This window comes from Meles meles, chromosome 3 (assembly GCF_922984935.1).
Source record: "Meles meles chromosome 3, mMelMel3.1 paternal haplotype, whole genome shotgun sequence".
NCBI classification, from domain to species: domain Eukaryota; kingdom Metazoa; phylum Chordata; class Mammalia; order Carnivora; family Mustelidae; genus Meles; species Meles meles.
This window is the reverse complement of record NC_060068.1, coordinates 166843567-166865825: the sequence shown is the minus strand read 5'-3', so window position 1 is coordinate 166865825 and position 22259 is coordinate 166843567. Positions and strand designations below refer to the sequence as shown.

General features: G+C 35.9%; 1 protein-coding gene across 1 annotated transcript in view; it reads right to left on the bottom strand.

The window, feature by feature from the left end:
* CDH12 (cadherin 12) overlaps positions 1–22259 on the bottom strand; it is a 1016740-nt gene that overhangs the window by 93745 nt on the left and 900736 nt on the right. Inside the window, exon 5 of the mRNA XM_045998702.1 lies at positions 3644–3763. Within this exon, the coding sequence (XP_045854658.1) occupies positions 3644–3763 (120 nt within the window). The remainder of the gene's footprint in view (positions 1–3643; positions 3764–22259) is intronic.

Sequence of the window (22259 nt, the reverse complement as noted above, 5' to 3'; positions counted from 1 at the left end):
TTATTTCAGCTTGGGTCATGATCTCAAGGTTGTGTGCTCACTGGGGAATCTGAGAATCTCTCTGCCTCCACCCATCCCCCCTCTCTCATGCACACTCTCTTCCAAATAAATAAATATATCTTTAAAAAGTGTCATAGATTCATCACACTTGAGGTTTTTAAAAATACTTAATAATAACTTGAAGTAATTATATATGTATGTGTATACACACACACACACATATGTGAATTTTAATTCACAGTAAATCATTTCACAGTTAAGCTGGATAATTGCCAAATTAGCCAATTTTAAAGAGAACAATTATTTCCAAGTTTATTTCATAGAATGCATCAATTTATATTCCTTATAAATAAGCCTCCTATATTCACTTGGGTAGAGATGCTAGGAATATTTGTCAAAAAGCAATATCACTAAGGAAATGTCTTCTATTTTCTCATTCTAAATGGATAATAAATGGTTATATTTATCTCTTCATAAATATTTAGGCACAAGAAATTCTGATGAGATTCTTCCTTTAAAAATTATTTTAAAGTGTATTCTACACTCAAATGTGGAAAATTTTAGATAATATTAGTTTTTCATGCATTTTATTTAGTAACAGCAAAAGGAATCATAAAAGGAAGCTATATGGCTGGAACAAATGGAGACTATTTCTGAGAAATTGCAATTATCCTTGATTTTTGATTTACTCCTATGTACCACAAGGTGATAAATTTGACAAAAAGTCTTCTTAATGGTCTCTGTGCATGAAGAACTAGTTATCATTCAATTGATGAAGTGCCTCCTCATTCACTCTTTTCCTGTCCAGTGGTCTGAGGCACTGTTAGTGTCAAGACTTCTGTCTCCAGTGAAAATCAATGCCTCAAAAAATCTGTTTCATTGTTTATGCCAGAATTGTTTCGCCTTTAGTTCTAAATAATAAGCATTACATAAAATATAAATACATAGTTATTAAAGGCATACTATGAATATACACATTCTCCTGTAAGATAATGCTTTCTAAAGGCATTAGAATTAATCTGAAGTTGATACTGAACAAGTAAAGCCAAAGGGACAGAAAGTGTTTTGACTCAAAAATTATTGTCTGTCTGTATTAATTCAACTGTAACCATTTTATTCTTAAACTATGGTCTATGCTTAAATTCACCTTTGCATGATTTTCTCTCACTGTTCAGGTAGATACTGACGATATCTATAGTTATTTCATCAATATTAATCCCTTCATCTTTCTTCTGTCACCTTATTCTGAGTTTATATAAATGCACCTGTTCTGTAGAATTAATCACTACAACCCACTAAGTGTACTCTAATACCCAACCTCCCCTCCACCAATCTCTGCACACCCTCGTTTTTCTTTTTCCCATCCCCTCTGACTCTGACGAATGCTTCTCAGAGGCTGAAGAGATGTAAGACACATATACTGCTCTTAATTCTGTTTCTAGTTAGATTATCCATTATGTGAAATTTGGAAAAGATGGGTAATTATAGAAGAGAAATAACCCATAATTTTGTCATCTGATAAAAAGGATTTATTTTAGGGGCGCCTGGGTGGCTCAGTGGTTTAAGCCGCTGCCTTCGGCTCGGGTCATGATCTCAGGGTCCTGGGATCGAGTCCCGCATTGGGGTCTCTGCTCAGCAGGGAGCCTGCTTCCCTCTCACTCTCTCTGCCTGCCTCTCTGCCTACTTGTGATCTCTGTCTGTCAAATAAATAAAAAAAAAAAATAAAAAAAAAAAAGGATTTATTTTAGTTTAGATAATTTCCCGTCAATGTTTGTTTATATATTCAGCCTGTTGTCCAACCCTTCTTCATTCTTCTGGAGTTTTGTACCATCATTAATGTCATTGAACAACTTCCCCAAATTCTTCCTTCAACAATTTTTCCCTACAAATATATATGATTTCCCACGGTTAAGCAGCAACCATAGAAATTCCTTAACATCAATACTGCCAAATATCTTATCCTCATTGCCATACTTCTTAAAAATACTTCATATTGTAGGTGTAACTTCCCCATCACATACTCAGGCTTAACATTTGACATTCTAACTTTTGGTTTCTGACCCTCTTTCCAAACCAAAAGATTTTCTATGTCCTAAACAAAGCTTTCTAGATTCCCTTCTTAAAGGATTGATGCTGTCCTTATCACAAACTACTCTTTTTTTAGGTTTACAAAAGGGAGCAACTTCCTGCCTTATTCCCATAACTTTTTGCTGATTTCTCTCCTCTGTGGGCTTAATGAGAAGAGTAGGAAATGAGAGAATAGCAAGTTCATTTGCAGAAAGTTTTTGCAGGTTCCCTATTCCTAATTAATTGACTTTCTGTTTCTAGGTGACATTAAAACATGGCTAATTATTAATTAGCCTATATCTAATTGGTATTCCAGATTTTAGCAAATACTTATGGGGAAGTGTTAATTTTGAAATGTTAAGCCTATTTGAATACATAGTGTCTGAAATTAAGACTTTTCGAATTGATAGTGCTCTTTAAAATGTATTTACCAATTTAAAAAGTAACATTAGTACATTAACAATTTATTTCATTATTGCAACCTAATGTAATAACTAGTATTGAATTCAATCTGCAATATATTTGCCATGTAAGAGTTTATAAAATAGCTATCATTGTGGAGTTCTGTTTTAACTGTGACACGGAATACCATTTTCATGGTCAACATGGTCAGATCTCCTTAAAAACTATCTAACATTCAAAAAAAAAAAAAAAACAAACAAACAGATTCTCTAGACCAGGTGGACCTACCTGCTCTAAGGGAAAAGAAAATTTTCTATGTGCATAGTATTCTGCCCTTTCTATATTTTCCAAAGATTCTTATATATTTGGCTCTGAAAAGTGCCATTCAAATGTTCTGACTTAAACATTAGACCAGCTTCAAAAGCATAGACCAGAAGAATTAGTGATGTGGGTGTTTTGAGGTTGTCAACCCTCTTCTCCCCTCTGCTGGAAGCTACGTCTCTATTAATGCAAATCCAAATCAATTATCCATAACCCTTGATAAATATAGCAATAGGGGTGCCTGGGTGACTCAGTGGGTTAAAGCCTCTGCTTTCGGCACAGGTCATGATCCCAGAGTTCTGGGATCAGGCCCAGCATTGGGCTCTCTGCTCAGCGGGGAGCCTGCTCTCTACCTGCCTCTCTCTACCTCCTCTCTCTACCTGCCTCTCTGCCTACTTGTGATCTCCATCTGTCAAATAAATAAAATCTTAGAAAAAAAAAAAAGACAGCAATAGAGGCCCCATGATCTTACCACATGTTATTAAGGCCCCAACTTGCCTATAATTGAACCCAAACAAGAAAATCTGAAATAAAAAGTTATTTTATCCAGAAGAATCAAAAAGAAAAATATGACCAGGCTTTTTGAAAATTTAAAGTAAATCATCCAGGTAATCTCTAACTTGGGATTGGGACTTGACACACACATGTGAAATGGCATCCATTTACACAGGGTTCCATCCAGAGGAAATGGTTCTGCAGCCATAAGGTAAGATCCTATCTTCCTTTGCGTAATGTACAACACACTGAATCTTTACTGCATTTTTAGAATAGGTAACTTCCCACGCCAAGATTTAATTAACGTTTAAATATTTGAAAGGGGTGGTGATAATGTTGTCTCTAATAAAAAATTTACCTGTCTTGGGATCAATAGAGAAATAAGGTTGTCCCTGAAGAATGCTATAAACGACTCTGGCACTGTTTCCATAGGTCGGGTCATCCGCGTCTGTGGCCTTGACCTGGAGCACATATGCACCTGGAAAATAAGACAGTGTGACTCTAGCATCTTTGTTTTTTAGAGCTCAAGGTCATGTCTTTTTTAATCTGATGGACTCCATTTTTTAAAATTTGGCATTATTCAATGATTCTGTGTATATATGATGCCACGGAGAATGATGTAACTATTATAACCAAAATGTTGGGCAACGATACAGCTGTTAGTGCAAATGATACATATTTTAAAAATCTATTTTAAAAGCTGTGTTCATTTCCAGTAGCTAGATGATTGAACTGAAAGTCATCATGATAGCTTTATTGATTTATACACCAAAAGAAACATGACACTGCTTACATTAGCTCATCTGCTCACTATAGAAGCTTTAATTGCATGATTGGGTTATCAATAGAGAAGCTAAAAGGTTTGAAGATTTCCTGAACTTTAGAGGCTGTAAGTAACTTGCATTGTTATTTAAAAATCAACAAACTACCATTAGGAAGACTTTAATTAGGACAGAATATCTGAGAAATTGAGGATCCAAAAATAATTGCAATTATAGCTACAGGAACACCTCTAGGTCTCAAGACTGAATTAACCTAAGGATTCAGTGACATAAGAAAACATTAAAGGCAATTCAAATTCTCTGTATCTTTTCTCATGTCTTCACTAAGAGAAGTTAAAGAGAGATTTTTCTTGTATCTTTGTCTTATATATTCATGGTCATAGTTAAGTCTTTGTCTAAGACCTTTTTGGTTATATCTTCATATTCTGTTCAGCATTATACTGAGTTGAGAACAAAGTAAAATCAAAACTATCAAGTTCAATACAAATAAAATCAATATGCTGCTATGGTTAGAAGAAAATCTCTACTGAGCACAAAGGGAGGGATACATACACCCAAAGTTAGAAAATGGACAGAATACTCCTATTCTTGGAGGCACTCAAAGTGAATGCTTAATTTTAGGAACAAAGGATTTCTCCTTTCCAGTCAATTATTCATTCAGGCTTTACACTTCAGGTGGTACAAAACTGGAACAAACTCAACCTTAAAGGTTTGCTTGTAAACTAAGAAAATGAAACATCTCTTCCCCTCTACCCTTTTGTCTGTCAGGTTAGTAAAAAAAGAAATTTAAAAATGATAACTTTCAATAGACATTCAATACCAAATGGCATTGAGTAGACGTTCAATACCAAATGTTTTAATCTTAAGAATGCTTTGGTGAATTCTAGTTATTTCGAGGCATGAATGGCAGGTTTTATTTCAACAGTCTTTCCCAGGAAAGTAAACTTCTAGAAGGAAAGTAGGCACGCATTTCTGAGATGTCAAGACTGATAACATTCCTTATCATCCACCATCACCACCATGATCATCATGATCAATATTTGCAACATCATTAAAAATTATTTGACAAATAGGCATTAAGGACCTTTATTAGATATTCTTCAAAAGTATGTTCTCCTTTATGCTATAGGAATGAAGTATTGCAAGACTAACTTCCCTTCTTTCCTCCTTTCTGTCACACAGTGATTTTTCTGGAATGACCAGCATCGTTACTATCATGCATTACACATGTGCTGTCTAGGCAAAGTCTACAAATATTAAATAATTACCCAATCCTAAGTATAAATGCTGTAGTTAAAAAGTTGTGAGTAGTTCTTCTTTAAGGATATATTTGAAGAAAAAGGTATTATGTCTGCTAAGAAATGTTTAGTGACAAATTCAATAAACTTTAACCTAACTCTCACCGTATGCTTAATAAGAAAGACAAAGATGAATAAGATAGGCAATATTTCTTAATTCACTCTTTAAATTTTTGAGTTTAAATTTTTTCTAAAAAATTATTAACATAGAACATTTAAAACTACTGTTGGAGGAAACTATTTTTCTGTATACTTGGTTAATGTTCATATTAATATTAAGAAGAAAAATGTAAAAGGGAAGATGCTATATTATTCATCTTTGTCCTTCTTGTTGAGCATATGGTTATAGCAGCATTATCTGCAATAGCCAAATTATGAAAACAGCTGAAAGTCCATCAACTGATGAATGAATAAAGAAGCTTTCTCTCTCACACACACACACACACACGTGCGCACATGCACGCACACACACATGGGAATATTACTCAACCATAAGAATGAAATCTTGCCATTTGCAACGACATGGATGGAGTTAATGAGTATAATTCTAGGCAAAATAAGTCAGTCAGGGGAAGACAATCATCATATGATTTCACACAGGTGTGGAATTTAAGAAACAAATGAGCATAGGGGACAAAAGAGAGAGGTAAACCAAGAAACTGACTCTTAACTATAGAGAACAAACTAATGATTACCAGAGGGGAAGTGGACAGGGGGATGGGTGAGATAAGTGATCGGGGTTAAGGAGCACACTTGTGATGAGTATCAGGTGCTGTAGGGAAGTCTTGACTCACTATATTGTACACCTGAAATGAACATTACACTGTGAGTTAACTAATAGAACTTTAATAAAATCTTTAAAAAAATGAATGTCCACTCAGTTATAGTAGAAATTACTTCAGTTTAGTGAAAAGGTTATTCACTAAGAACCATATCTAATTTGAGAGCTCTTAGAAGTGCCTCTATAGGTGTTTACAAGGAAACAATTAAACATCATTATATCAGCTTGTTTTGCCAGATGCTCCCTGACATTTTACAAACTAATGCAAAGGACAGAGATTCCCTCCACTGGAAAGACTCAGTTGATCATCTGGAGCATGTATGTCTCAAAATATTACCTTCTGCAGGGCTTGGATAGCAAAGCAGTTCCTGACCTTATTAAACACTCAGTACCCAAGAGGTGGAAGCAGGAGGTTACACCTGGGAACATGTTCAATGTGCAACAAGGAAACAATGTAATCAACGATGGCCACCGAAACTGGAGTAGTCGGCTTGTACCTAGCAGTCATCTTGAGATGTATTCTCTTATCACCCAAATTCAGGGTGACAATGCAACCACTCCAAATGCTGAAGTGCAGAGAGAATGTAACTCAAAGAGAAAGCATTCCTTTACATCCAGCTGGAGACAGAGTGTACAATATGCAATGGAGAATACTGAACTACTTAAATTTTCCATGTAATGCTGCTTTGATTGGTAGTAAGTTCATTCATGTAGTTTTTAATAATACAGCTACTACTAAAAAGGTTATTTTATAGGAATAGTTAAATTCTAAGTTTATGTAATCACTCTGTATATATATGTAAGACAGAAGATTAATATATGTGCACACATTTATAGAACACCAAGGGACAGAAAAAATGAACACTGAGAGTTATAGAAATATCACCTAGAAAGAACAGTCTTTAGGAGAAGCCCAATTGATATAAACTGCAACTAAATCAGGGTTTCACTAAAATACCTAAACACTTGAGAGTTAATATGAGAACCAATTTAGATAGAATTTTTAGAGTACTTGTACATATATGTAAAATATATTTGAAAAATTAGTTGCATTTTGTAAATACACAGTTGTAATATGATATGATTTCAGGTGTTTTTTTTTTTAATATAAGGATGTCCTTTATTGTCAACAAGAATGGGCTCATATAAAATGGTAGAGAGGTTGGAGTAGAACTAGGCCTTAACTCACAATTTCTGCCCAAGTAGACCTTAACTTGCTGATTGATTCATTCTTTCAATCAACAAATGTTCAGTGGTACATACCATATACCAGGTACTATTCTCAACCATGAAAAACAATATGTTGCATAATAATTTTTTCTGGTAAATGCTCCCTCCAGCATGATCATTCTGTATCCTATGCATTTCTTTACATTTGAGGTGTTAAAAAAATTAGCAGAAATTGTTGAAAATATAGGTAGATTATGGGGTGCCTGTGTGGCTCAGTTGGTTAAGTGTCTGACTCCTGATTTTGGGTCAGGTCATGATCTCAGCGTCCTGGGATCGAGCTCTGCTCTGTGCTCAGCGGAGAATCTGCTGAATATTTTCTCTCTCCCTCCGCCCCTGACCCTCCTCCTGTTCATGCTCTCTCTCTCTCTCTCTGTATCTTTCTAAAATAAATAAATAAATCTTAAAACACGAAAATATATGTGAATTATATCTAATTTATGGCTTCTATAAAGTCTTTCTTTAAAATTTCCTAGATGTATAGAAATATTCTACTCATTCAGTATGTTCTTTGCTTTTTATCACCCTCCAATTGTCTCAGCTGGTCTGGAGCCTCACTTTTCTAATCGCAAGCCTGAAAAACATCCTAATTTTTTCCTCCCCAGCTCCTTTCACACAGGAGCCTCAGAGTCACTGTCCCATAACACAAGGTTGGTCACTTTACTCCCCTTCCTTTAAAAAATAAGTTAATTTTTTTAAAGCTCTATTTTTAAAACCCAAGAGGTTCCTATTCCTCTTGAAAGAAAAATCACCTAAACTCATGGGCATGACAGGAATGGGTTTCAGAATCTCTGCAGATTAAGTTTCTGATGGTGCTGTCAGAGACCCCACACGGAGCCTATAAGTACTTAGTTACAGCGGAGCTGAGGCTCTTTCATGTCTCTGTATACTTGCCCACGGGGTCCTGCTACCCGGAGCCCTTCAGCCTCTACCCCTTGAAGAAATCTTCCACATCCTTGATGTCCCAACTCCCCTGTCACCTCTGTGAATGCTTGTTTTTCTACTACCAGCATATATCCTTTGTTCATCCCTCTGTATTCCCAACAGTCTTAACACATTTTTATTTTTTGAAACTCAGTTCATTATGTGCTTCCCATGGGCTACAAAATCTTTTACATCATTAGCCGTTCCATATTCTTTCTTTTCACATCCAGTCTGTCATGACATAAGTCCCAAATAAATATTTATCATTTGGGTACAAACAGTACTATAGGTATGTATGAAAGACACACATATGATATATATCATACTCTAAATGGAGACCTGGCAGTTAGTTATGGCCTTTAGAGTATTTTTTACATGACATTGTGAGTTTAACTTATCTTGAATTTCTAAAGTACATCACCGTTTTCACTTCAGAAAGCAGAACCAAAAGGAGTGGTATTGCATTAAAAAAAAAATCAAATAAGCAAGATTGTGCCACAATATGAAATGCACACCCAAAGGGAGTTAATATAAGGTTTTTTTGTTTTTTTTTTTTTTTTTGCTGATTTAACCCTTCACAAGACTGAAATACAAATAGGAAAAGAGAGACAAACCACATCAAGAGAAACATATAGGGCACCATGTGGCTCAGTGGGTTAAGCCACTGCCTTCAGCTCAGGTCATGATCTCAGGGTCCTGGGATCGAGTCCTGCATTAGGCTCTCTGCTCAGCAGGGAGCCTACGTCTCTCTCTCTCTCTCTGCCTACTTGTGATCTCTCTCTATCAAATAAATAAATAAAATCTTGGAAAAAAAAGAGAGACACATGTAACTTTCTTTCAGCTTTTGCCTTATATATATGTTGCATTATAACCAAGAAATAATGCAATTCCACTTAGAAAGGTATAGAATGAAATACATGGACATTTTTTTACAAATAGGATTGGAAAATAAATGTACACTTTATTACATAAAAAAAGACATCAAACAGCAGAGAAATGTAAAGCTGAAGGGTTTTTAGAATGAAGTTAGAGATCGTGTGTGTGTGCACACACACACGCACACACACACACATAGACATGAAAAGATCCTACAAAGGAATTGGATATTATTACACATCGAAACATGAGGTCTTCTAAAGCCAAATTTAATTATAAAGTAAAATTAAGCATGAATGCACAACAGGTGAGTTTAGTCTTTAAAGTAACTAGGTCTTTAATCAATTTTGCATTAGACCTCACTGCACTACTTATGAACACTTGGCTCTTAGCTTCCTTCTGTGGATTCTCTTCCTATATTTGTCCTTTAAACTTGTAAATGGCTCCTCTATCCTCTTTGTCTTCAACAAGGGCTACATATAAAACTTCCACAGGGACTACGGAGAACATCAATTCCTGGGCCTCCATCGGATAGTCTAACTTAAATATTTGTATTTGGGTGTGCCAGGTATCAGAAAGTTTTAAAATATTTGTAGATGAGTCTGATGAGCCAAGTCCTACACAGTTTCGCCAATTAAGAAAAACTGGATTGCTCACCATTGTGGTTATTGTTTTTGCCTCTGGAGCCTTAAAGCCTACGCTTGAATCCTAGATTGACCTCTAGCCAACCATGTGACTTCAAACTAATTACTTCATCTCTCCATTTTAGTTTCTTCCTATGAAAAGAAAGTGAAAAAGTAGCATCTCCTAGCAGTATTAAATGAGTTAATGTTGATTAAGAAATTATAATAAGTTTTCCATACAGTATGTGCTATTTAAGTGAGTGACCAAAACACGTGTACATACTTAACTTTCTGTTCTATTCCACAAGTAGGGCAACAAGACCCAAATACGTAACACTAGCCCAATTCCTGTCCTCAAGTCCCCTATCCTAATATTCTTATACTTATCTGGACTTTATCTCCTATATTTGAGAAAAATGTAATTTTGGAAAATGTTTTAAAAGACATTAAAATAGAAACAAGTAGACTACAACAATGTTGTCCCACTTTGTTAGAGATCGAAGAAAGAAGAGTTGGTATACTTGTTAAATCTGCCTGAAATAACCAGAACTTTTAAAAATTAGTAAATATATATGTCATAAAAATCCCCCAGAGTTGGGGCACCTGGGTGGCTCAGTGGGTTAGGCCTCTGCCTTCGGCTTGGGTCATGATCTCAGGGTCCTGGGATCCAGCCCCGCATCAGGCTCTCTCTCTCCTCAGCAGGGAGCCTGCCTCCACCCCCCTCTGCTTGTCTCTGTCTACTTGTGATCTCTCTCTCTCTGTCTGTCAAATAAATAAAACTTAAAAAAAAAAAAAAGTCCCCCGGAGTGGATTGTATGCCCTCTTGAACTGTACTTCTAGGATAAGAGCAGGCAATTTGGTTTTATACTGTCCTCAACTCTGACTCTCCTCAGCCTGGCTACAGAGCAGCCCTTGGCACACCCAACACTTTGACACCCACTTAGGATTTTGTATTCAGTCCAAGCACCCAAAAGCACTCTAAGGTTATAAAACTTTCCTTCTAGATATATACTAAATATTTTAGACTATACATATTTACACCTTGTGATTCAAATGTACTTTGATGGATAAGGGAATCCATTTTTATGAGCACTTTATCTCTCCATTGTGTGCCAAGAACTCTATACCACATACACCAGTAAAAATGCTAATGACTGCTCCTAGTGACACACTAAATTCCAATTACCAGTGATGATACACTGTTGCTTCCTTTGTGCCCAATGTAATTGGAAATTATTTTCAGGGATGCTGTCAGGAAATTCCATAGAAAACATGATGAAATACATGAGTTTGGAATTCATTCATTCAGTGGCTTTCAGTTATAATTCTCTAAGCTTTGTATTTTCTCCGTGCAGTATTGTGTCCTTAAGGATAAGAAGAAAAAAAAATTGCTTTTCATTAAATGCACTTAGCCAAGATGTTAAGGACCATTAATGTAATTCTTTATTTAACACACATTCTACACTCTTAAAATTATTTGTTTTTATTTGATTGGATGATTCTGCCATATTAAGGATAAAAAAAGATCTCTTCTCTTTACCCACTTACAGATCTTCCTCAACCTACAGTGAAGTTACATGCTGATACACATATCCTAGGTTGAACATTATCATAAGTTCAAAGTACATTTAATACCCCTGAGCTACTGACCTAAGGAACATCATAGTTTAGCCTGGCCTAACTGAACACAATCAGAACACTTACATTAGACTACAGTTGGGCAAAGTCATCTAACATAAAGTCTATCTAGAGATTATCTGTATTTATCTATCCATCCATCTACCCATCCATTATGTGTGTGCTTGTGTGTGTGTGTATCTACTTATCTTTACCTATCCTCCTGTCCGTTGACTTATTTAGCTTTAGCAAAAGAAAAAATACAAATTGTATATGTATGTCTATAGGGTGTGTGTGTGTGTGCAAACCAGAAGAGTTGAATCCTAGAACTAGCTCTGTAATTAAATAGATATATGATTGTTTTGCAAGTTATTTCAATTATGTAAGAATAATAATGTAATTTTACTGAATAATATGGTAATCCACTCCCCCAATGAATCTTACTGAATCTTAAAACTCTCTGCATAGATAGTCATATATCACTATGCCCTTCACACTTCCATTTATGTTAAAAGAAGCTTAACTCCCATGAAGGTAGTTGGCTCAAGTTTAACTGACAAATACAAGTTCCCCCCACTCCCCACCCTGGCTAATGTTGAGTGTTTAAGAAGTGTAAATGTAACCCATTTCTAGCCATAAAACCAGAGATGTTTGTTAAGAACTTCTCAGAAATGTTCTCTTTCTCTTCTTCCCTGGAAGCTGGTATGCAAAAGTCCGAACTACTACAGCCATTTCAACATGTTGGGGAAAACATGACTAGAGGCAGTGAAACACAAGAGGTCACAAACTTGTGAATCCCAGGAAAGAAGATGAGTCTTGATCAAACGTGGCTGAGACTCAGCCTCCAGGCATTTTGATGATTTGAGGCTAAAAACACCTTTTTGTGTGAGATTTTATACTTGGAGCTGGATTGGGATTTTTTTTTATAACTTTCAAATTAACAAAATTTTAGCAAGTCACTTAAACACTCTAAGCCTGTTATTTCAAATTGAAAGTAGGAGCATAAATACTTGGGATCACTTGGAACTCATTTTGCCTTAACTCATGAGTAATGCATGTAAATTGCTTAGCATAATAACTGACACATAAGAAGCCGACATCAAAGTGGTCATTGTTAAAATTCTTCAACTTTATAATGAAGGGTAATATTTTATTGTTTTCCTCTAATTCTAATAATTGGTTGTGCAAATTGAAACAAAATCCAATCTTAATGCTTTTCAGAATGTCTTTCCCATTACTGGAGATTAATCTTTTGGTTATAGGATTTTGAAAATATTACTACTCTGTCCAAATCATTCAAAGGTGTGCCATGAATCACTACTTGGCATCTGGATTCCTTCAAGACAGTTCAAAGTCTGAAATCCATCTGTGTTTTCATTCTAAAATATATATTCTAAAATTTAACTCCTCAGCTTCTCGAACCTCCACTTGGGAAGTTTGTTATACCTACTATCCAACAAAAATCAGGACTCTGTTAATTAATTTGGGGGTAACAAGTCTGAACCTCTCATCTAAGAATTAAAAACACATATGTGGAACATAAGGAATAGCACAGAGGGAGGGAAAACTGAAGGGGAAGAAACCAGAGAGGGAGACAACCATAAGAGACTCTGGACTCTGGGAAACAAAGTGAAGGTTTCAGAGGATGATTGATGGGGGGATGGGGTAACCAGGTGATGGGTATTAAGGAGGGTACGTGTTGTGATGAGCACTGGGTGTTACATACAACTAATGAGTTGCTGAACACTACATCAAAAACTAATGATGTACTATATGCTGGCTAACTGAACATAAAAAATAAAAATTAATTAATTTATTAATTAAAACATATATCTGAATTTCATAACAGTTTGTAAAATATAACTTAAGCTCCTCGTATATCACCTCCTTCTGATTTCTTCCAATATTGCCTGTGCCCAAGCCACATCACATGATTCAGTCTACTTCGAGAAGTACCGCAGACAAACTTGCTCATTGTTACACTTTCACAGAATATGAAACGTCCACAGCTTCTTCCCTTAACTGAAACCTTGCTTTCCTCTGAGCCTAGTTCCTCGCTAGTAGTGCATTTCAGACTCACAGCTGCATTTCTGCAGCCATCCAACACAGCTTCTGATTTACTGGTCTTTCCCCAAGAGTGCAAGGTGATTCTCATGCTCACCTGCTTTGTCTGGAGACATGTAAGAGGTTGATACAAATCTCTCTCCCCATGTTGTCCCCAAGGATGGCTTTCTACTGTGATCACCATTTCTTATCTTCTCTACAGACTGCTTTTCCTCTCCCTGGCCTTCAAAGGTTCAAGCATGTCAGGGTTTCTCTCATTCTGCATGCCTAACTCAACACTTTGATTCCTTATTAGCCTCTAGGTGCCAGCGACTGGATCATCATTTATCTTGGCCAGTTTCTGCTATAACAAAATTGCAAATTAACTAAACCAAGATATACCTAATTTTGTGGTTGCAGTCTAAACTTTTTACTCATTTTTCTATACCCAGGGCAGTCTCTTTCACTGACTAAGCATTGCTAAAATAGGTTTGTCGTCTCCATTCTGCCACTACTTTTGTTCAAAATTTTATTGTTTTCCACTTGAATTATAGCACTATAATATATATCAGTGTTTCCTGCTATAACAACCTGCCATCCACCTTGTGTATTTAAGCCAGATTTGTTTTTTTCAAATTGTGAATTTGATTTTGTCCTCAGCACTATATCCCTCATGTTCTTTGGGAATCGGTCTCTACCTACATTTCCAGGTTCATCTCTTGCCACACTATCCACTTTTCACTGCTTCAATACAATGTTCCTTCCATATGACATACCACTACTTCATATCCTGTTCTTTGCAGGTTTGTCATGGATGTCAGAAATGTCCTTTGGCACCCAGGAGAACTGAAGCCCAAATTAAGCACTGGCCTCACTAGCTTCTCTTTCAGAAGCTCATTCCCGTATGTTCACAGACTGTCTAATTTCACTTCTCTGCTGTTGCCATGAGGCAGCAAGCGTGAGCTAAAGAGCAAAGACTGTTTACAGTAAAATCTTTGCTTTTTGGAATCCTAGTACCTATTATGGAGCCTGGTACATAATGGTCATGTAAAATACATGCTTCCTAAATGAGAAAATTAAAAAAAATGACTTGGGCTTAGAAAAAAATATATATATGTACATATGTACATATGTACATATATGTACATATACATATATATTTTTTTAAGCCCAAGTCATTTATATATAAATGACATATATATATATTTTTAATTTCTTTTCAGCATAACAGTATTCATTGTTTTTGCATCACACCCAGTGCTCCATGCAATACGTGCCCTCCCTACTACCCACCACCTGGTTCCCCCAACCTCCCACCCCCCGTCCCTTCAAAACCTTCAGGTTCTTTTTCAGAGTCCATAGTCTCTCATGGTTCGCCTCCCCTTCCAGTTTCCCTCAACTTCCTTCTCCTCTCCATCTCCCAATGTCCTCCATGTCATTTGTTATGCTCCACAAATAAGTGAAACCATATGATACTTGACTCTCTCTGCTTGACTTATTTCACTCAGCATAATCTCTTCCAGTCCCATCCATGTTGCTACAAAAGTTGAGTATTCATCCTTTCTGATGGAGGCATAATACTCTATCGTGTATATGGACCACATCTTCCTTATCCATTCGTCCGTTGAAGGGCATCTTGGTTCTTTCCAGTTTGGTGACCGTGGCCATTGCTGCTATCAACATTGGGGTACAGATGGCCCTTCTTTTCACTACATCTGTATCTTTGGGGTAAATACCCAGTAGTGCAATTGCAGGGTCATAGGGAAGCTCTATTTTTAATTTCTTGAGGAATCTCCACACTGTTCTCCAAAGTGGCTGCACCAACTTGCATTCCCACCAACAGTGTAAGAGGGTTCCCCTTTCTCCACATCCTCTCCAACACATGTTGTTTCCTTTCTTGCTAATTTCAGCCATTCTAACTGGTGTAAGGTAGTGTCTCAGACACATGAAAAAATGTTCCTCATCACTAGCCATCAGGGGGATTCAAATTAAAACCACACGGAGAAAATATTTTTGATTAGCTGATGTTAGAAGTTAACAATGAAACCTTTATAATATCCTTTAGTTGAGGCAAAAGATTCAATGTCCCCTCCTGTCAACAGTTTTCACAGTGATGCTGCTTTATTGTCTGTTACAGAAATCAAAGGAGCAGCTTCAAATCAAAAGTGCCTTGAGAACTCTTAAAACCAGTTCCAAAAGAATACAGAAATCAATTACTAGCACTCCGTTCATCCTGACACATCAAATCCAGCTAGGTCTACAGAAGAGTGTGTAATTCTACTGTTTCAAGGAAAGAATGAACTTTTGTAAAAGCAAGAATTATACTAAGGTACATTTATGGAAAGTTATTATTGTAATAAATAGCCATTCACACTACCTGGAATCAAGCGAGTTGGTCATTGGTTATTTCACAAACTCAAAAACATGACCACATGGCATGGCACTATTGGCAAAAATGCTCACGAATCCACATAAACAGTGATAGACGCTATGGATAGCTATGAAGTAACCATAATTAAAGCCGTTATTGTTTAAATAATCTTAGCTAATAGAGAAAGATATGTTATTAGTGTGTAAATTACTGTGGTTTTATTTCAAGGCTTTTTTTTTCCTTTTATGTTGCTGTGGTTGAACCTTACAATGATTTAAGCTGATATTTGGTTTTGATAATTGTTTCAAAAATAGAAGACTCAGAAACCTACCGTTTTGCTAGATTCATTGTAAACCAGTTTGTCAGGGCAGGATGAGCTGTATCTAAACAAAATTCAAACTTTATTAGAATTCATATGCTTTCTTTTTTAATGTAAATTCAATTAACTAATATATAATGGATTACTAGTTTCAACAGTAGAGGTCAGTGATTCATCAGTCTTATATAACACCGAGTGTTCATTACATCACATAACCTCATGAATGTCCATCACCCAGTCACCTCATCCCCCTACCCCTCTCATCTCCTGTAGTCCTCAATTTGTTTCCTATGATTGAGAGTCTCTTATGGTTTGTCTCCCTCTCTGATTTTGTCCTGTTTTATTTTTTCCTCTTTTGCCCTATGATCCTCTGTTTTGTTTCTTAAATTCCACATATGAGTGAGATCATAAATAATTGTCTTTCTCTGATTGACTTATTTCACTTAGCTTAATACCCTCTAGTTCCATCCACATCTTTGCAAACGGCAACATTTCATTTTTGATGACCAAGTAATATTCCATTGCATATATGTACCACATCTTTACCCATTCATCTGTAGATGGATATCTGGACTCTTTCCATCATTTAGCTATTTTAGACACTGCTGCTATAAACACTGAGGTGCAGGTGCCCCTTCAGATCACTACATTTGTATCTTTGGGATAATATTTCGTATGCTTTCTAATAGAAATTCCCCCAGTTGACACAGAAATGACAATGAATAAGCCAAATAATCCCACCTCATTTTCTTTACCTATAAAATAAGAGTTTTGGGACTAGATGTCTTTAGATTCCACTATACAAATACATATTGTGATTTTGGACAGAGGAACCTAATTAAATCGATCTCTGATCAAGTTAAACTTCGATGAATTTATTAATATTATTCACAAGATTTAAATTTTAAGAAGTTATAGTTATCTTTCTCATGGTGATGTACAGTTCCTTTTATTTAAAAAAAACCTTTAAAAGTTGGACATGAATCTTAAAACTCATTGCAAAATAAAAATATATGCATAAAAATATATACCTCATCATTACTCTGTAGAAGAGCAATCAGTTTATTAACCACTTTGAACTTTTCACAGTAACACATAAAAATAAAGACAGAAACTATTAAACCACATAAACTATGATTGTAATGCACAGTCTATGGGATACTGAACTTAACTGCACAATATATGTCTATAACTTGGAGGCATTCCTGCCACTTTAAGCAATGAAACTATAGATGCTATTTGAAAATACAAGTTTGATGACAAAAATGGAATTAACTATGCCATTAATTCCAAATGCAAGCTATCTCTCTTTGTTTTTAATTCTATTATTTATCATGAAGCTTCTCCCATTACACTAAAATGATTCCTTTTCAATATTTTGGTGACTATCTCATTATATGAAATTTTTCATATATAGTATTTTTTAAAGAGCTTTCAAGTTGTAAGCCAGCCATAAAATAGAGTGCAGATTAAAAGCTAAAAAGGGATTAAAAGTCTAAGACACAGTGAGTTATAGTTAGATGGGGTTACCCATGAATTTATTTTATGACCCAGCTGAAGGTGCAGAAAAGAGACCAAGTGAAAAGGGGGAAGACAGCAGGATATGACGCTCCAAGCACAAGAGTATTTAGAATAATAAATATCACAAATTCAATTTATATATGATTTAAAAGGTAGATTGGAAACTTGGCAAAGGGCTATTTGGGGACATAGTACAAATTATGGGTTAGTGGCATTATAAAAGGAGCTATGAGAAGAGAAATTTCAGGAAAGGGTTTGATGTCCTTGCATGTAAAGATTCAGCAGCTGATCAGAAGTCCGTCTCACAAACTAGTCATTAAAGCATGCTGGGGCTGAGATTCAGTTCTGAGTTTTCTTCTTCATCCTATAGAGCACCAAACCTGAAGCCACATTCCCCTGTAGGTTCCATGTCTTTACAGGTTTGGATAGCAGTTTTGTCCCTTCCCTAATTCTAACCCATGAGTAGCTGTAACTCAAGTAAAGCCATACTCACTGTTGCCATGGTTTCCTTTTATTACCTTGTCTACAGATTCTCATGGCTGCTTCCATTGGAATTTGGCTCTGAAGTATGGATTCCTTCCAGTTTGTGATGATAGGGCACTAACCTAGGTCTTGTCTGTTGATGGGGATCATTTTTCCCACCAGGATATTTTACACATACTGCATTTTAAAATATTTGGAGGGCCCCAGTGAACCTCATCTCAGGATATTCCATTTCAGGAGAAAGGCTTCAGTGTCTCAAAGCCTCCAGCTCTTAGTTCTGAAGGGGGAGATTTTGTACTAAGGTGCAGACTTAAGCCTTTCATAATTTCCAGTACACAGAAACGCAGGAACTCCAGCCCACTTATCTAGTGACTGGCTCTAAAGACATACATTTAATACCAGGGGACCTCTTCAGATACCATTTGGGAAGAAGAAAAGTTCTATAGATTTCATCTACAGGGCATCAATTACGTGACTGTGTCATGACAGCTAACAGTATACTACACACTGAGAATATAAGAATAAAAAAGAAGCAAAAACAAACCAAAAGAAAATTGCCCTTAAGAGTGAATATTCAAATAATACCTATGTTTATTTTGTGATTTCTTTTTTAGAAATCAGAAAATTACTCTCTTCTGCAGCTCCCTCTTCTTTCCTAAAAAAAAAAAAGTTTTGTAATATTCCAATTAATATGTACAGATCTACTGCAATGTGTCAAATGTTGCAAAAGACATTTTATATGCATTATTTCACTTAATGCTTGAAACCATCATACCTTCTATGATTAGCTACATTTTTTAAAATGCTGAATTACATTTAATAAACTGTGCAGCTTTGAAAACTCAGGCAGTTGACAATAAAGCCTTAGCCTATAGCCACTACCTTGGTCCACCTCCAGGAAACTCAAGAACTCTTCATAAAGTAACTAACCTCTTCCATTTTGCCTAACAATACTTGGTGCCAAAATTTCATTTCTATTTTTTAAATATTGAAATGAACTTTAACATATTATATATATACTTCCTGTTTTAATGTTTGTACCTTTGTAAGATATTTTGAATCAGGTAGTGTGATTTCTCCAGCTTTGTTCTTCTTTCTCAAGATTATCTGGCTACTCTGAGTATTTTGTGGTTCCACATGAATTTCAGGATTTCCTTTCCAGTTCTATGAAAAACGCTGCTGGGATTTTGATAGAGATGATATTGACTCTCAGATCACTTTGTGTAATAAGGATATCCAACTATATTAAGCCTTCCAATCCAGGAACACAAGATGTCTTTCCATTTTTGTGAGTCTTCTTTAATTTCTTTCATCAATGTTTTATAGCTAGAAGTAGATGGAATAAGTGGGATGGCCACAAATCCAGTTTTGCTCCTTTTCCCAGGTTTTCATTCAGCATTTTCGTATTACCACTAGTCAGTGAGCCAACTAATTGACCACATGGTCTAAACAAAAAAAGTCTGAGTATATAAGATAAAAAACAGACACATTGAAAAGAGTGCAAAAAGAGTACTAAATTAGCCAAGCCTGGGGCAATATCTTACAGGAAAATAATTGCTTACGGTATCTGCAAAGGTCAGGTTCTAAATGGATGTCAACTTAGCTAAATAGCAGATCTGAGATAGGAAGAGAGGATGTATGTTTTCCATTTTTCTCTTCCATAAATTTGTTTCATGTAAAATCAGATTACTAAATGTTTATTTCTTCAAATAATAGAAGCTTCATTTTTCAAGCTTTAAGAAAATGATTATTAATTAAGTGAGAAAATCTCATGTGTCAGGTCACAGATAATAATCTTCACTATTTTAATTTTTCCTCAGTCTTGAAAATAATTTACAATGCTTTATCTAAATATAGACATCACATGTCGTCCTAGAAATTAAAGCTCCTCATGACCCCAAATCTAGAAGCCATTTCTGATAACACTTTTAAGTTTTGTTGTCATTTCTACACAGACTTAAGTAAATTGAGACACTATTCATAGAATATTGTAACCTACATTTTAAAGTCAATAATATAAAGGGATAATCAGTTTTTAAATATTATATGACATACTTTTAATAAATATGCAATATTTAATCACATGAATTCTCACACTATTTTTGTAAAGCCAGTCCTTCATTAATGGTCATCTAGTTAATCCATGCTTTCACAATTATAAATAAGAGCACATATATAGCCTCACAAATACAAATGGGCACATACTAGAGTTAGCTTATTTCTAAATAAGTACCAAATATTTGAACTAGAAAAGAATAGCTGATTATATATTTCTGATAGGAAAATCAATATATTTAATGATGATACTTTTACCTTTTTAATGAGGAAAATATAAGATCACTATACCTCATTGTACATTACATTTTTCATTTTTCTATTTTATCTCTTAAACAGTTTTTCAATAACAGAAAGAGAAAAAGGAAACCGATATTCTCTAAAAAATAAAGCTGGATCGTTAAAAATACTTAGAGTCTTAACTTCTGAACCTCAAAGTGTGTCAATATGGACACATTTTAAATATGGACACAACTTAGTAAAACAAAGTGGGGCTCAGGGAGGTTTGTTTTCTGGCTCATTCCAGAGGAACATTGCAATTCAGATCAAGAGGCCCACTAGCCACTGAACGCATTCCCCTCCCTGTCACCGCTGGTTTCAGCAAAGCTGTAGTTGTCTGCACCTGTGAAGAGACAGGCCAGTATTGCCTTTGTGGGGCTTATCTCCTAAAATAAAAATATTACTAGTATATGCTTTGAAGCTAGACTCCTGAAGCCACCTTTACCAAAGTAATGTGAAACAAAATATTTTACCTAAAGAATCCTCCTCCTATTCCCTGCATTCACATGGGTGCGGCCTTGATAACACACGTCACCAGCATCTTAAATGTGGAACAGAATCAGAAAGACATATTTTCTTGCTCTTTTGCATTCTAGACATCTCACACACACACACACACACACACACACACACACACACACACAGTTTTCTTTTTTTTTTTTTTCCTGTTTTCTCTTTGCCTCTGCTGTAGGAAGTAACCATATCTATAAAAGCACTACTACTGTTTCTTTATATAGATGATGAAGAACAGCTGCCTTTGCCTAAAACCTTTTTTGTGCTAGCATCACAGGCCAGAGATGCTTTTCTTGGCCTATCAATTACCCAGCGAGGGTAAGATTTGACTTTTATTGCCTACAGAATGAGGCAGAACATCAGGTGTAGTCTAAGACACTTCCTCTTACAGTGCAAACTATATTTGACCAACAAAATATGAATCTCAAAGCTTCATCAGTTTTAGGAAATAAGGAAAGCAAGGTTAAATGACTGGCACTGAAATGAATCATTCCAGAAATACCTTAGTTTTCACTTTACTTAATTATAATAAACACTGACACTTGTGTTTGTGTGTTGTCTCTGTGCATTTCTCTCTCAAGATCTAAACAACTACTGCACTTTAACAGTTAAGATTTATTTCTCTCATTCAAAGCCGCAGCCAGGGCCCATCCCCCAGCAGAGCATCCCCCAGAGATATTTAATTCGTGGTTGTTTAAATGATTGAATAACTGGGGTGCCCAGGTGGCTCAGGCAGTTAAGTACCTGCCTTTAGCTCAGGTCATGATCCCAGGGTCCTGGGATCGAGAACCGAGATGTGCTGCAGCCTTTCAGCACAATTATTTGGTTAAGAAGAGATTTCAGTTGGTATATTTCTCTTCTGTTTCTACTATTCAAATTTAGACTTGTCTTAAAACTCAATGGAGAAGGACTAAATACTAATGGAGTACTTTACATTTATCTCCATTTGCATGATAATAAATATGGATATATTCCACATCCATTAGAGCACAATGTTTTAAAGGATTTTCTTTATTTGAGAGAAGAAGAATGAGAGAGTGTGAGCATGGGGGGGAGGGGCAAAGAGAGAGGGACAAGCAGACTCTCTGCTGAGTTGGGAGCCCAACATGGGACTGGATCCCAAGACCCTGGGATCATGACCTGAGCTGACGGCGGACACTTAGCTGAATGAGACACTCAGATGCCCCTAAAGCACAATTTTTAAGAGATAGAGTGACTTGGCATATGTAGATTTTTCAATGGAGATATACATAAAATGCAAA